Source organism: Muscardinus avellanarius (assembly GCF_963383645.1).
Source record: "Muscardinus avellanarius genome assembly, chromosome: 7".
Taxonomy (NCBI): domain Eukaryota; kingdom Metazoa; phylum Chordata; class Mammalia; order Rodentia; family Gliridae; genus Muscardinus; species Muscardinus avellanarius.
In genome coordinates, this window is record NC_137793.1 from 82,329,536 (window position 1) to 82,346,416 (window position 16,881).

At 45.8% G+C, this 16,881-nt stretch overlaps 1 protein-coding gene across 1 annotated transcript in view; it reads left to right on the forward strand.

Annotated features, from left to right (window-relative positions):
- The window catches only part of PLXNA2 (plexin A2), a gene marked incomplete at both ends in the record, with an annotated part of 192,311 nt that overhangs the window by 128,416 nt on the left and 47,014 nt on the right, over positions 1-16,881 (forward strand). The window contains 3 exons of the mRNA XM_080699264.1: positions 4,126-4,326; positions 5,670-5,766; positions 10,466-10,656. Coding sequence (XP_080555390.1) covers positions 4,126-4,326; positions 5,670-5,766; positions 10,466-10,656 — 489 coding nt within the window. The remainder of the gene's footprint in view (positions 1-4,125; positions 4,327-5,669; positions 5,767-10,465; positions 10,657-16,881) is intronic.

Consider the following 16,881-nt stretch of genomic DNA (forward strand, 5'->3'; position numbering starts at 1 on the left):
AGACTGTGAGGAGCGGCAGGAGCCTCAGTATTTTAAGAATGTTAATAACAGTCTTAATTTTCTGCAGGAAAAGCATTTATGATTATTTGCCTCTTGTCCTTAGCACAAGAAGAGAGAGAGAGAGAGAGAGAGAGAGAGAGAGAGAGAGAGAGAGAGAGAGAGAGAGAGAGAGAGAGGGAGAGAAAGAACACATGCACATACACACAGATCCAAAAGGTTTGGAAATGGCTTCATTATAGCTGATGAAGCCTATCACCCCTTCCTCAAGCCCTAAATGCACCGAAGTTCTAACAACTTGGCATCTTTCTGGGCTGCTGGCTTTCCTGCGCCCGTCTGCAGCCTCATTCATCCTGCCATTTTCCCACAAGACTCACTGCTGCTCTCTCAGTTACCAGAGCCACTTCATAACTCAGAAGGTCTCTGTCTCTCCTGTTGCCCAAGACAGAGAGAGTATGCCTGGGACACCAGCCACTTCTTTCTTTTGCCCTAGAGAATATAAGGAATAATCCTGTTCTGTATGATTGGAGAGCAAAAGCCAAAGAAACAAAGATTAAGACATCCTTTCTCTACTGGGGCAATCCTGGGCATTTGGGGAGACCCTCATTGTTGTCCTTATTTCTAGTTTCAGATGGCCTAATGCAGCAAATCATGGAAAAGTTTTTAAAATCCTAGAATTTCCTTCTTTTTTTGTACTAGGAATCAGCCCAGAGGCATTCTACTTTCCAACCATACCTGTACTATTTTGAAATAGCATCTTATTAAGTCAAAGTTGGCCTCGAACCCACAATCCTCCTATCTCAGCCTCCCAAATACTAAGATAATGGGTGAGCGCTAGAATACCTTTCTAAAAGAGTCATAAAAGTACTAATCCATAAATTCTATTCATGATTCTTCAACCACCAGCCTGGAAATGAACTTACCCCAGGCAAAAAGACAAGAGAGAGAGAGAGAGAAAGAGAGAGAGAGAGAGAGAGAGAGAGAGAGAGAGAGAGAGAGAGAGAGAGAGAGAGAGTGTGTGTGTGTTTTACAGTGTATAATGTTATCCCTCAGAACCCAAGTGGGATTGGTTCCAGGACCTTTTTAAATACCAAAATCTGCCAACTTCTCAAATCCTATACGTAAAATGACATGAATTTGCATATGACCTACGAATATGCTCTTGAGGAATACTTTAAATCATCTCTACATTATTTATAATAACCAACATAATGTAAATGCTGTACAAATAGGTTGTACTGTATTGTTTAGGGAATAATGACAAGAAAAAAAGCTGTACATATTCAGTACAGATATAATTTTTCAAGTACTTTTGATCCTTGGTTGGTTGAATCCATGGATCCTAAGGGCCAATGGTCAGTTTTCTTTCTTTCTTTCTTTCTTTCTTTCTTTCTTTCTTTCTTTCTTCCTTACTTCCTTTCCTTCTTTCCTTCCTTTCCTTCTTTCCTTTCTTTCCTTTCTTTCCTTTCCTTCCTTCTTTCTTTCTTTCTTCCTGTCATCAGAGTTAAAAGGATTCTACAATCTTGTTTACTAATGGAGACATCGCACTTCCAAAAGCACATCTTTAAGACCCTGCTCATGAGATTTGAATTTGTTCTCTGAGCTCATTAGAGATGAGAAACAACCGCTCATCACTTACAATAAATCACCTGGTTCAGAATCTAAACATCTCTTCTCGTTGTATGAATATAATGCACCAATTAAAAAAAAATTTAATAAATAAATAAACATGTATTCTCTCTTCTCTCTCTCTCTCTCTCTTTCACACACACACACACACACACACACACACACATACCATTATAACTCAGCTTTATTTCTATCCTAAATTAAAAATCTAGCTTAATAAATTCGGTGTTGATTTTTTTAGCCACTAACAGGATGTGGCATCCATCGCCTTTTCCATGGGATGCCTGGGCTTCCCTAAAGCAGTATTCTTTTTTTTTCTTTTTTTTTTTTTTTGGCTATAAATATATGAAAGACTCTGTCAAGAGTACCCTCAGGGAATGAAAGTAAAAGTGCAGTAAAGAGCAAGTTTATGAGCTGGCAGCTTGAGTGACTGGCTCCTGAACGGGCCCATCTGTTCTGGCATTGCCGTATGAACCTGTCCCTCATGGAGGCCTGCCTGCCTGGAGTCCTCACGTGCCGTCAGCAGACAGGCCAGGGATGGCACCAGTGATCCTGGAGGTCCAGCCAGGCACTCCCAGGCAGATTTCCATAGGAAATGTCCTTGCATTTAGATCTTCATAAGTCTTTGAGATTCCTTAATAGATTTGGACATGCCAGTTAGGTAATAAATGGCTTCAGAAACCATGATGGTTTCCAACCCCAGCTTTTGGGAATCAAATTCTTTCTCGAGTCTCTAGATATCCAGAAGGTAGGGTTTTGTCCTCAGTTTTAACAAACCTCCAAAGTCAGAGCTAAAAGGAAACTTTAAGATTTTTTTTTTTTTGGTCTGTTGTTGTATTTTCTGCTTTATGTTTACCCTCTCACAAATGATGACCAGTGGTCCAATGGACCAGGTGAGGCACCAAGGGGAAGACTGCAGATGCAGAAGTGAGTAAGACATCTAATCCTTAAGAAGCTTACAGTCCCGTGAGAAAAACAAGTCCACAAGAAGGTGCAGCTCTGAGGGCTAAATATAGTCAGAATATCCATAACCCATCCTCAGCCAGTGCAAGGAAAGGGGACGTACAGCCTTCCTAAAAAGGGGAGCCAAGTTTAAAGGCTAATTGAAAGAGAATCAATTCAAGGAGAAGCTCAGGCATGACAGGGATCAGGAGAGGCTAGAAGGTAGGAGTTAGTGTTTGGTAGAGAGAAAAACATGTTCAAAGGTCCAGAGGTAGATTCAATAAGGGAGGTGGAACACCAGCACTAACCTACACTCAGTGTGGCCAGATCATGATACGCGAGAACTGTGGGGTCAAAGAGGCAGGCACCTGAACATGATGGGCCTGCAACTGAGCCCCAGAGAAAAAAAGCAATTGCCTACGTCCACCCTGTGAGCAGCAGGCTGACTGCTCTCCTGATTCCCAGACCCAGGCTGTGGCATTGCTCCTCACTGCCCACATTACACGAGGCTCCTTAAGAGGGACCCCCTCTGGCATTGGGAGAAGGACAACCTCTTGTGGTTGGTGACTATCCACACCTTGTAGAAAGTCTAGCAGTCTTGGCTCCAAAGCAGTAAATGCCAATAGTATCCCCTGCAGATCTTATTAGGAATGTGAGCCCCTGCACATTCCCAAAAGCTCTTTCCAGGAACCAGTGTCCAGGAGAAAGGTATGGGGAAAGTGGCGCCTCCTATGAAAATTTCCCTAGTTGATCCCTGGAGATAGGAAAGGGTTTCACCGCCCCGGGCTATTGGGCTTAGATCTTCCCAGAAGGAGAGGGAGCTGTTGGCCAGTGGTATTTGACCTCTGGTTGAGAAGCAGCATCAAGACAGAACTGAAGACAGTCAATCCTTCTTCACTTTCTCTCCCATGGTCCTACCCATAGCCCCTCCCTACCACAACTTTCTTGTTTAGGTTTTGTTTTCCAAAGCAACATGGCATTCACTCATGCAGGGCCTGGTAATGAAATGAGATAAAAAGCCAGAGCAAGTATTTAGAACAGTTGCTGGGAGGGCTTGATCCACCTCCTGGAAAGCCCAGCTCGGCTGGAGTTGGGAAGCTGACGCTTCCGATAACAAGACGCCTTGGGCACTGAACAGTGTGAGGGGCAGAGGAACCAGAGCTGGGGAACCAGGTGGGGGAAGCCGGAGGTGGGGGTGCGGATCTGGGGACAGGGACACGCGGAGGCCCTTTCATCCAGCGTCTCGGGAGATAAAATCCACAGCATTTCGCACACGGGTGCTCGAAAATTAATTCCTAAAACTGCAACACACACATCAGATACGGGACAATTTGTGGGATGGTGATGACAATATCAAAGCTGAGGAGCTAAGAGAGATTTCATTTTCCCTGCTGAGTCAGAGTTTCCCGAAATGAGATCGTGTCCTTCTCGTGGGCAGTCCACCCAGCTACGAGAGGGTCTGGCCTGGCATCGGGGCCCTGATCCTGCCCTGGCGCAGGTGAGGAGGAAGGTGTGAACTGAGGACAGATGGAGTGAGTCTCTCTTCTTGCCCCCCAGGACTGTCCCCAGCTAGTGCCCACGGAGGAGATCCTGATTCCAGTTGGGGAGGTAAAGCCAATCACCCTCAAGGCCCGAAACTTGCCGCAGCCTCAGTCCGGCCAGCGTGGCTATGAGTGTGTCCTCAACATCCAGGGCGCCGTCCACCGGGTCCCCGCCCTGCGCTTCAACAGCTCCAGCGTCCAGTGCCAGAACAGCTCGGTAAGAGGACTCGGGCTGAGGCTTGGCCCCACCTGGAGCCTGAAACCCTCCAGGGTCACAGGCTGTCCCCATGTCCCCGGGGACACAGGAGCATTCAGGCACTCTGGGCCCTCAACCAGGACAAAGCAGGTTAAAAGTATCAAAGGAGACAAACTCTGAAAGGGACCTCAGGGCAGAAGCTGACATCTTGGTGCCTCTTCTGAAGTTTAAGGAGCACACCTTGGCCCTGGCTGAAACTCTAGCCAGACTGAGGCAGCTCCACCCCACACTCTGACCCCCACACCCTGTCCCCTCTCGGGGTGCAGGAAAGAGCACAGAGGGCATCACCTCCCAGGAAAGCTGCAGAAGAGGGGATCGGAAGCTAGGAGGGAGGGGAGAGGAAGACCGCAGTGGTGCACTGGAGGAGCAGCAAGGGTTAAAGCAGTCCCAGATGGCGGGCCGAAAGAAAGCCCACGAGAGGTGTTTAATTATAATTCTAGCCCAGAGAAGATCTTTTTATCTGCCAACTCCCTGTCTGACTGTGGGGGGTCAGCTGGGAGATGGGGGACATGACAGAGGTGTTGAGGGAAGCTAATTCTCCTGGGAGAGATAAAGAGAATCTAGGCCTCTTATCAGGGAGCTGTCAGAGTCTGGGGTCACAGGCGCTTGATAGAATTTGTAATGGTGGAAGGCCGCCAGCGCAGGGGGAAGGTGGGATTAGAAAGAAATGGAACACAACAAAGGAGGAAGGCACGGAAATGGCTGGGGGCACGAGTGCCGACTGTCACACGCCCTTCTGGGCCAAGTGGCCGGGACTGAATAGCCCTGAGACAGAGAGGATGCCCAGGACTTCCTAGACAGCGGAACAGGAGGGGGCTGGCCCACACAGAGGGGCTGTTTCTAAGTGTGTGGAGGGCTCAAAAGTCCTCTGCGGGATCAGCAGGAAAGTGGACTCTTAGCCGGTAGAATGCCCCTGAATTCAATCCCCAGTTCCAAAAAAGAAAGAAATAAGAGTAAGTTAAACAGATGAAGTTTATGGGGAGAGGGTAGCATTTCTTATGAAATATTGAGCTCATCCAAAACCCAGAGAGGTGCTTAAACAGGTAGGTTTGAAGACAAGCGGACTCAAGATTTCTGTACAAGAGCAGGAGAGGAGATTGGAGAAGTAAAGTTGAATTGGACTATGGAAGGCACTGGATGTCAAGCCAGGAGTTTGGGGTAGGATTCTGGTGGCATTAGAGACTAGGAGCCCATGGAGGGACATCACAGGACTCCTTTGAGTAGCATGAGAAGTTGCTCTGAACCCCTGGGTTCTTATAACAGAAAGGCTCATGGGCCATGTGCCTCTACCCCTCTCTCTGCAGTACCAATATGATGGGATGGATATCAGCAACCTGGCCGTGGACTTCGCCGTGGTGTGGAATGGCAATTTCATCATTGACAACCCTCAGAACCTGAAAGGTAAGCAGCTCCCTCTGGGTAGAGGTTTGTTCTTTTCATGACCCCAGGAAAGACTGGGGTTGGAGGAATCAGAGCCAGCCGGCCGCTGTCCCTCAAATAATCCACTCCTTCTGTCGGCAGAACTCTTCAGAGGTTCCTAAAGCAACGTTTGGAGCCATCAAAGGAGTCCTGATGGGAGCCCTGTTTTATTCTGTTTTATTAGAACCAGAGCATCCGCCGGGCGGCTGCCGGCTCATCCACGTTATTCTTTGGCTACCAGAGGCTTTGAAGTGTCTGTAGAAACTGACCTAGGACAGCAGCAGGCAGGAACGTCCTGCCAGTTTCCTTGGAAATGGAGATATTGTTTCCACTCAGCTCTTGTCCCCTGTTCTTGGCCCTGGATACAGTCACTGCACAAAGAAAGTTTTTAAGGCTGTACTCCTGGCCACATCTGGAGCAGAGAAGTTCAGGAAGGGCACTGGGCTGGAGCAGGAGGGGGTGCTCCATTGAGGTCACCTTTACTCACCATCCCGCGAACACATGTTGAGCTTCTGTGGCTCAAGAAAGTTCACCACCACCCTGAACACAGCAGATACTTTATTCCACTCTGCTCTGAAGGATGGTAAAAACCAATCCAGTTTTCTGACCACTCACTATGTATGTAGGGCACTCAGTAAGTCCTTTGTTTGAATTCTTTTTCTTAAATAATACAAGTCTGAGAGGTGCATACTATTATCATTCCCATTTTATAGGTGAAAAAAAAAGGCACAAATGGTTTGAGAGTTAGGCCAAGAGTCAGATAGGACAAGCCACGATTTGAACCAAGACTGTCTAATTTCAGAGCTGGCACAAGCTTGCCTACATCATGGTGAAGACCTGCTGCCCAGCTCTCTGTGGGATTTGAACTCCCTTTCCACAAGAATATGCCCCAGGCCTCCCCATTCGCATACACCCTGAGCTTTGTATCCTGCTCCAGTTCAAGTAGCTAAAGTTGTTACAGCCTCCTCTTCAGTCTAAGAAGCACCCCCAGGGCACTGAAAAGCCAAGGTAGGGTCTACAAGTGTTTTAACAGCCCTTTTTTCCCAGATGTTGCCATTAAAAATCATTGCTGCTGGATTATGTTTGTAATCCCAGCATTTGGGAGGCTGAGACAGGAGGATTGCGGTTCTGTACAACTTCAGCTACTTAGTGAGGCCCTTTGCAACCCTGTTTCAAAATAAAGAATAAAAAGTAGGGTGTAGCTCAGAGGTAGAATGCCCCTGGGTTCCATCCCCAGTACAGGGGAAAAAAATCATTGTTGCTTAGACTAGGAGAGAAACACTTGAGCCAGGGAGATTTTTTTTTTCCTCTATTTTTCCTCATTCCCACACCAAATTTTCACACTGCTAAGAGATGAGAGATACTCACTCTGCTCAGGATCTGGGCTGAGATCCCAGAGGTTGGCTTTGCACCTGGAGCCTGGAGAAAAACAGCCTCATCCCAGCTGGTGCATCAGACTCTCTTGATGGCCACGAAGCTCCTTGAGTGAGCAGGCAGCACTGTCTTGAGTACATATTTGTGCCCACCCAGAGCCCAAGCAGTAGGGGCAGCTGCACATTTTGTTGGGGAGAGAGGGCCCCGTGTCTAAGGACTCAGGTTCTAGAATTCAACAAACCAAGGTTCAGCTGCTAGTTTCTTTCACTTGCAGCTGCGTAAACCCAGACTCACTAGGGCTCCTCTCTACATCCCAGGTTCCCCACCTGTGCAATGGAGGAAAGGGTTCCACCACTCATAACAATAGCTGGAGACCACCACATGGTCCATATTTATAAATGCCCAGTGCATTGCTTGTTTATTCTCAGATCCCCATTTCCTGCCTTCTGCCTTCAGTAGCCATGAGCATAACGATGTTTAAATATAGTCCTACAGCCGGGCGTGGTGGCGCACGCTTGTAATCCCCATGCTTGGGAGGCTGAGACAGGAGGATCGTGCAGGTTCAAAGCCAGCCTCAGCTGGCTTAAGAGACCCTGTTTGCAAATAAAATATAAAATAGTTCTGGGAGTGTAGCCCAGAGGTAGAAGGCCCCTGGGTTCCATCCCCAGTACCACTAAATAAATAAATAAATAAATAAATAAATAAATAAAGTCCTACAGCTGGGACCAAGGGATGCTGGACAGAAGAGAGGAATGGAAGGAGGACCTGTGAAAGAATACCCCTCCCCTTTGCTGACCTGACCTCCAGAAGGGCACATTGCCAGGTTCTGAAAGCTTATGTCTGCTTGGCCAAAAGAGTTGCAAATGACTTTCTGGGTAGAGTCATCCCTCAATATCAATGGTGGATTTGTTTCAGGACCCCAAGGATACCAAACTCTGAGGATGTTCAAGTCTCTTATATAAAATGGCATAGTATTTGCATAGAACCTACACATATCTTCCCATACTTTAAGTCATCTCTAGCTTACTTATTATATCTAATACAATCTAAGTGTTATATGGTTACTACAGTGTATTGCATGAGGAATAATAACAGGAAATTAAAGTCTGTACATGTTCAGTACAGGTGTATTTTATAAAATAATTTCAAGCCAGGCGTAGTGGCGCATGCTTGGCTTAAAATTATTTTATAAAATAATCCCAGTACAGCCGGGCGTGGTAGTGTACACTTGTAATCCCAGCACTTAGGAGGCTGAGACAGAGGATTGCACAGGTTCAAAGCCAGCCTCAGCTACTTAGTGGGGCTCTCAGCAACTTAGTGAGACCCTGTTTCCAAATAAAGTATAAAATAGGACTGGGAGTATAGCCTGGAGGTCGAAAAACCCCTGGGTTCCACCCCCAGTACCACCAAAATCATCGTCGTCGTCGTCGTCGTCATCATCATCTCAGTACTAATTATTTAGTCACCTTCTTTTCTTACCAGTACTGGGACGACAAATGTAATCCGGCAGCAATGATTTTTAATGGCAACATCTGGGACAAGGGGCTGTAGCCCCATAGCTGTTAAAACACTTGTAGATCCTACCTTGGCTTTTCAGTGTCCTGGGGGTGCTTCTTAGGCTGAGATTGTTTTATAAAATAATTAGATTTTATAAAATAATCCCACCAAGTAATCCCAGTACTTGAGAGGTTGAGACAGAAGGATCACAAGTTCGCAGCCAGTCTCAGCTACTTAGTAAGGCCCTCCACAATTTAGTGAGACCCTATTTCAAAAATAAGAATAACATTTGGGAGGCTGAGATGGAAGGATTGCAGTTTGCAGCCAGCCTCAACTACTTAGTGAGGCCCTTTGCAACTCAGCAAGACTCTGTTTCAAAATAATGAAAAATAGGGATGAGGGTGTAGCTTGGGGATAGAATGCCCCTGGATTGAACCTCAGTTTCACAAAAACAAAAGAATAAAATAATTAAGTTTGGGGTTGTAGCTTGGAGGTAGAATAACCCTGAGATTCATCCCCAGTACTGAAAAAAGTATTTGGGAGACTGAGACAGAAAGATTGCAGGTTAGTGAGATGTCTTTAACTTCAAAATAAAAAAATTAAGTAGGTAAGGCTGAGGGTGTAGCTCAGGGGTAGAACACCCCTGGGTTTGATCCCCAGTGCCACAATACATAAATAAATTCATTCATTCATTCAGTTCTTTAGTGAGACCCTGTTTCCAAATAAAGTATAAAATAGGTCTGAGAGTATAGCCTGGAGGTAGAAAAGCCCCTGGCTGATTGAACCCATAGGTGTAGAACCATGGATACAGAGGGATAGCTGTAGTGTGCTTCTGGATAATTCTTTCAGTACTGAGTTCAAAACCCTAGTAAGCAAGAAACTAAGCCCCAGATTCATAAAGTAGAGTCCCACTAACTGGCTTATCCCACTAGGGCTTTTAAGTCAGTAGGAGACAAAAGCAAAGATGAAGGGCTTGTAGACCTCACATGCAGCCTGGTAAGGAGCCAGGGGACATGTTTCCTATCCACATGTCTTCTCTGGTGAGATGTTCTCCATCCACAGGGGCTGTGAACAGGACTGTGTGGCCCTCTTTCCTTACCAGCAATGCATTCCCACTACCAGCCACCTGGCCATTCTTTAAGCTCAAGCTGACTCCTTTCCAGGGCACATGGCAAGACAGTGTTCTTAGATCCTAACAATTAGCAGCACAATGAGCTGGTGCTGCAGGGTTCCAGCATGGGGCCCTAACCTTAGTAAGCCATGAGAGTCACTGCATCTCCCTTTGAGCTTCAATTTTACCTGCAATGAGGAAATGAGCCCTTGCTTCTTGAAACGAGGGCCATCTGTGAGAGTATGAGAGACGGCAGCCTAAGAATACAGTCTGAGTTCAAAGAAAAGATAATAAGCATGTATAGAGCATCAGATATGTCACAGGAACTGCGCTAAGCACTTCCTATACAACATCTCATTCAAACCTCCCAAAAAACAATGATTATCTCCATGTTCGAGATAGGAAAATGAGGTTCAGGGAGGTTAAATACTTTGTCACATTGCTAGGAAGTAGTGAAGCCACAATTAGAGCCCTGATCTGATTCAATCTAGAGCCAAAAACACTAAGTAATAATATTCTCTGCAGCGCCTTTAAATGACTACAAAGAGGCTTAATTTATTATTAATTTCCTATCAGTTATTCTGGGATGACCAATGGTGCCATCCACGCTGGGGACAGTGTCTATTGTGCCTGCCGGAAGAGGGTAATGGTGAGCAAGCAGCCTCTGCAGTCCATCTGTGACACCCCCTGTCTTTGCAGTGCACCTCTACAAGTGTGCAGCCCAGCGAGAGAGCTGCGGCCTCTGCCTGAAGGCTGACCGCAAGTTCGAGTGTGGCTGGTGCAGCGGCGAGCGCAGGTGCACCCTCCACCAGCACTGTACCAGCCCCTCCAGCCCCTGGCTCGACTGGTCCAGCCACAATGTCAAGTGCTCCAACCCGCAAATCACCGAGGTGAGTCCCCCCGAGTTCCCAGAGCAGGAGGGATGAGCAGGGCCACAGGTTGAACCTTTGCGGACAAAGTCTCAGAGTAGAGTCCGTTTAATGTGGGGGTATAAGAAGGCCTTGTGTGTCTCAATGGTGCATGTCCAGGCATACATGACAAGAGTATAGAGTGTGTCCTTGTGCCTGTGCAGGTCTGTATGCCTCTGTATACCACAAGGGGCACCGGGCCGGCCCAGTGGTCCCACCAAACTGCCTAAGCCAAGTAGGGACAAGAATTGACTCCATGGTGGGTGAACATTTCAAAAAGCAGGTTTATCTTCTCTCAGCAGAAATGTGATTTCAAGAGCTGCAGTCAGCTCTGAGATACAAAGTTGAAATGGAAGAAATAAAGACAGGCACTGCATCAGCCACCATGCTGCTTCTCAAGGTTTTGTCTCTGTCCCCATTTGTTTGTGATTTTAATGGGAACAAATAGGTAATTAATTATACAGGGGGAAAAATGTTTCCAAAGTAGCAAATTGCAAAGGAAGATGAATAGATGATATGAATGAACCCGCAGCTGCTCGAGTTTTGAATGGCCCGGGAGAGGAAGAGTTGTACTTAACTTTGGTTGTATTGTGCGCACATCACTCTTCATGGCTCCTCATTCAACAGCTGTCACTGTGCTTTGAAAGTAATTGCACAGTCCTTCTGGGGACTAGAAACAAAAGCCTGGGTAGGTACCACTGTGGTCTGCAGATTTAAGGAAGCAGGAAAGGGCTGCTTCTTGTCTGCATCTCCTCTGAACTGATACACTGTCTCTTTCCCTGACTCGTTTTCTCTCTTGGCCAAAGAAAAGGAACTCTGGTTCTCACCCGTGTCACAGATTATTGAGCAACATCTTGTGCACCCCTGTTATCATATCAAAGCTTCAGATGAGCCAGGCATAGCGGTGTATGGCTGTAATCCTTGTACTGGAATCCTTGTACTTGCTGAGACAGGAGGAATGACAGGTTTGAGACCAGCCTCAGCAATTTAGTGAGACCCTATTTCAAAAAGAAAGTAAAAATAGCTTGGGGAGGGGTCTTGGAGGTAGAATGCCCCTGGATCTTCAATCCTTAGTACAAAAAGAAAAAAAAAAACCTTCAGATGAATTAAGAAAAACCTCAAGATCAAATAGATGATGTTAATATATAATCATAGATTCCCAAATGCATTGGCTTACTGTCCCCCTTTGAGAAAAAAATGTTACTCAACACCCCCCCACACTGCCTTATTTAACTCATCCCAGGTGTACCCAGGCTACTACCACTCCCCTGGGTCATTCTAGTGCACTGCGCCCTGGCAGACAGTATCTCCAACTCTGGGAATTGATGATAGATTATTTGAACAGGGAGAAAATATTTACTGTGCTTGGCACTGTTGCATTGTTGCATTTAATCTTTATAACAACCAATGGGAGGTGCCCATTCTCACCTTCACTGAACAGATGAAGAAAATGAGGCTCAGAGAGTTGAGTGATGAGCTCAAGTCCACATAGCGGATAAGGGGCACCGCCAGCTTGGGGACCCAGATTTAATTATAAAATCATGTCTAAATTCTCCATGTCTGTCCAAATAACGAAACCAAGAAGGGCTGCTTCCCCTTCCTTAATACCCAAGCCTTTCCTAGCTAGTGTAGACTGGATAGAGGCAATTCATCCACATGGCCATTCTTCCCAGGAAACCTCCTGCATCTCGGGCCTCCATCCTTCCGAGCAGGATGGGGTTACACTGTCCCTTCCTGCTAGTACAGTGTAGACACTGCCCCTCTAAGAATGGGGCTGCTTTAATTCCATTTTCCTTTCAGATGTGGTTAGTGATCACGCTGCTGGCTTTCCGCTGTGTCTTCATCCCCCTGGAAGAGAATGTTTGCAGGGGCTGCCAGTGATGCCCTAGCCTCTGCCCTCGTACAACCCGCTTCCTGAGCTGCTCAGGGTCCGTGCCTTCTCCCTGATTCTAGTGATTTCCGGCCACTGTCAGCCTGAGAACTTGCTCCATTCTGTAATTCCTCTCCCTGCTACAGCTGTCAGGCCTGGCATCGGTCAACACCTGTGGTGTCGGGGAGCTTAAATTAGGTGGGGACTCGGTCCATCAGTGCCTCCCACTCCTGCCAACCCTGGTGACTGTGCCAGGCCGGTCGTCTGTCTGCCCCCTGACAGGCGGGGGCTCCTTCCCAGCCCCAAGGCAAACTGCTCGCTGGGAACCTCCACCTCAGCTGCCCCTGCTCACTGACCGGGTACTGACAGGCTGCTCTGTTCACAGAGGACACCCAAGTTACAGGAGGCTAATTAACCCCCTGAGGTAATTAGGCTGTAATTGATTTTTCCCAGTGAACATATCAGCAGGAGTCAGAGGCCTCAAGACTTCTGTTGGTGATTTTCACGTTGAGGCTGTTGAGAAATGAAAGCGCATCTTTGGGAAGAGACAAAGCCATGCTGTGTCCCGAGCCACTCGAGGGATATCATTCTGGACAGGACATGTGGGAGGAGTATCCAGGCCCAGAACAAATTATTCACTATTATCTATCATATTTTCTTTCATTTTGCATCTCCTTCCCCAACCCGATCCTCTTTTCCCTGTAAATGTCATTCTCTGTGCCTTTAACTTTCCATTTTTGAAATAATTTCAAATTTTAAAAGGTACAAAAATAGTTCAGAGACCTTTCAAATATTCCCCTCACCCATATTTTTCAAAGTTAACACCTTATATAGCCATTGACATTGATTCAGTAATACCATCTAATACATTTCTTTTATTAACATTTCACAATTGTCCTAGTGTTTTCCTCTTTTTGGTCCAAAATCTAATCTGGGATTGAATCCAGTATCCTGCGTGGCATCCAATTGTCATGTATCCTTAGTCTTTTAATCCAAAGTCTTTCTTTGTCCATCATGACCTTCATACTGTTGAAAAGCCCAGACCAGTTATTTTATAGAACGTTCCTCATTTGGGATATGTCCTTGTGATTAAATCAGATTATATTTTTTTGGCAAAAAGTACACAGAGAAAAAAAATCATAGGGAATATATCAAAAGGCATAGGAGGTGACTTGAAGGGGCTCTCAAGAATCAAATTTGGGGCACCTTGAACAAGAAAATAATTTTAATCATGGTCTTTACAAATATAATTTAAAAAAATAATCCATGGTCTTTATTAATATAAGCAAACAAACAAATAATGGGGGGGAGAAAAGAGGAAGCTCTTCTTTACACTAGAAGCCAAACTAATAAATTCAGAAAGAATTATGGAAATAAATACTTATTATTAGTTCATAGTACTAACAGTTTCCGGCAAGAATGGTCAATGAATGCTTAAATTGGTGGTGGGGGAAAGTGTGATAGGATATTTACATAGTCTTATGCTAGCTTCTCATAGGATATTTATCAATTATAAACAGAGCAATAGTAACTTTACAGTAAAGAAAGCAAGGAGATCCCATCTTAAGCAAGTGATCAAAGTTAACATCACCATGCCTAGCATGCATTTGGGGGGCTGAGACAGGAGGACCTGGGTTCATAGACAGCCTCAGCTACTTAATGAGGCCCTTTGCAACTCAGTGAGACCCTGTTTCAAAATAAAGACTTAAAAATAGGGCTGGGGGGGCCGGGCATGTTGGTGCACGCTTGTAACCCCTGTGCTTGGGAGGCGGAGACAGGAAGATCGCACAGGTTCGAAGCCAGCCGCGCTGGTTTAAGAGACCCTGTTTCCAAATAAAAATAATATAAAATAGGTCTGGAGTGTAGCCCAGAGGTAGAAGGGTTTCCAGGAACCCCAGTACCACCAAAAAAGGGGGGGCTTGGCGTGTAGCTCAGAGGTAGAATGCCCCAGGGTTCTATCCCCAGTACTGAAAAAAAAAAAAAAACGTTAACATCACCAGTCATGGGGAAAATCACCCTCATTTGCCTCCTAGTAGAAGGCCCTCAAGAAGGGCACAAACTGATTGCTGTGGCACTTTTGGCAAAAAAAAAAAAAGAGAATAAATTGTGAAAAGTAACCTTTAAGAGGAATCAACTCATTTTCTTTACTTCAGCTTTCTTGGCTAATCCCTTCACAGCAGCTTAAGTCTTTTTCTTAAACTTCCTAATTATCGGAATTCTATGAGGTCTGTACCCTTTAATACATATCTCTTTGCCTCTAGTCCTTATCTTCAGAAAAGGTACCCTTCTCAGCATAACCACTCAGTGCAGTAAACAGAGGCCACTTTCTACAAAGAGTCTTCCAGAGGGTTAAAGAGAAGGATTCCATGGTGGCCCGTGATGGCTGCTGGGGGTGGCAGAATTTCTAATCCAGAAAATAAATGAGGGCTGGAATTGGGTGCTATCCTGCCTGAGAGCAGAGCAGAAACATAATGAGATGACCTTAGAGAAGCTCTACTTTAGGAAAATGAGTGGGCTCACGTGCAGTTAGATGAACAGCTGTGTTCTTCCTCGACCCCTCCTTACCCTACTGTCTCCATGGCAACCGAGCCCACCCCCTAGAGACCCATCCTTCATGGCAGCTTCATGTAGGACAAGTTGTACAGTCTATTGCATTTCCCAGTTTGCATAAACCTCAGGTTAAGACCCCTCAGGACTCACCGCCTGCTACTTCTCAGCCAACTCATGGCGTGATAATGACGCTGTCCCCTGCGGAAGCATCCCAGGCTGCTCCTGTTTTCAGCTGTCATCCGGATGTCTGTGCACATGTCACCTGTTCAACCCCAGAAACAGGAGATGTGCAGGGGACTAGAAAGTCCCTGAGATGCCTGGCCCGCCACAGTCCTGTCCTGCCCAGCCTGTGCCTCTGGGCCTGCTGGGACCTCAAAGAGGAAGATGTTATGAGCCATCCACTGGAAGGAAGCCTGGTAGAAAACATTCCCCAAGAAACCATGAATGGGCAGGGTCCAGCAGAAAGAAAAAAGGAGACTGAATATATCCACAGAAAAAGAATCTTAGGGAAGGCAAAGGGCTCCGAAGCTGACGTGACAAAACTCTGGTCTCTAAGAGACTGAGTCCTCACGTCCTAGGGTGGCCACAATGAAGGGCCATACAGAGGTGTAAATCATAAAATTTTATTTTCTTACAGATCTAGAAGCTAGAAGCTCAAGCTCAAGTAGACAGGGTTGGTTCCCTCTGAGGGCTGTGAGGAAGAGTCTGCCCCAGGCCTGTTTCCTATCTTCTAGTGCTTTGCTGCCAACCTTTGGTATTCTTTGGTTTATAGAAGTTATTACCCAACATCTGCCTTCATGTTCACATGACATTCTCCCTGTGTGTGTGTGTCTGCCTCCTAAAACCTCTTTAAAAGTAAGATTACCAGATGGGTATGTTGGTGTATGCTTGTAATCCCAGTACTTGTGAAACTGAGATAGGAAGGTCACAGGTTCAAGACCAGTATCAGCAACTTAGAGAGACCCTGTTTCAAAAAAATTTAAAAATACATTTTAAAATAGGGCTAGGGGTTGTAGCTTGGAGGTTGAAAGCCCCTAGGTTTGATTTCTAGCACTAATAATAATAATAATAATAATAATAAATAAAACACCAATAAGATTGTATTAAAGGCCACTTGCAGGATTACTGCCATAAAGACTGTATCCAAATAAAATCACATTTTGAAGTACTTGGAGGTAGGGTTTTAACATGAATTTGCAGGCAGGGTAGATTTCAACCTACAAAAGTAAGAATTCTGAGTAAGGGGAGAAGATGCCATAGTTCCAAAGAAATTAATTCAATCATAAATGAATATTCAGTTAGTGTGCCATGCACAGTGCTTGGGTTGGAAGTTGTCACGTGGATGAGTGAGCCCTAGATGGGGATGGAGGAGGATACAACCTCTTGCCGTGTAGCGCAGCCCATCCTTGAACATTGTCCACCTGGAAGATGATGGAAATGTTCTGCCTTGAAGGTTCTTCTGCTTCCTTCAAAGAGCCTAGGACAGAAACTTCTAATCTACACCCCTAGCAGTTACCTCCTGCACAGGAAGAGGCCTGCAGTAGAGAGATGTACGTCTCCACAGCTAATAAGAACAGTACCTCAGTCTAGGGACATGAGTAGGTCATCCAGTATTCTGATTCTGGGACTTTTAACAATAATAGCTTTTATTTATTTATTAATTCATTTCTTTGCAATACTGGGTATCAAGCCCAGAGTCTCACACATGCTCGCCAAGTGTTCTACCACTAAGTTAAATCCCCATCCCATAATAGCCTTTTTTTTAATGAGACTCTTCCATGTGCCAG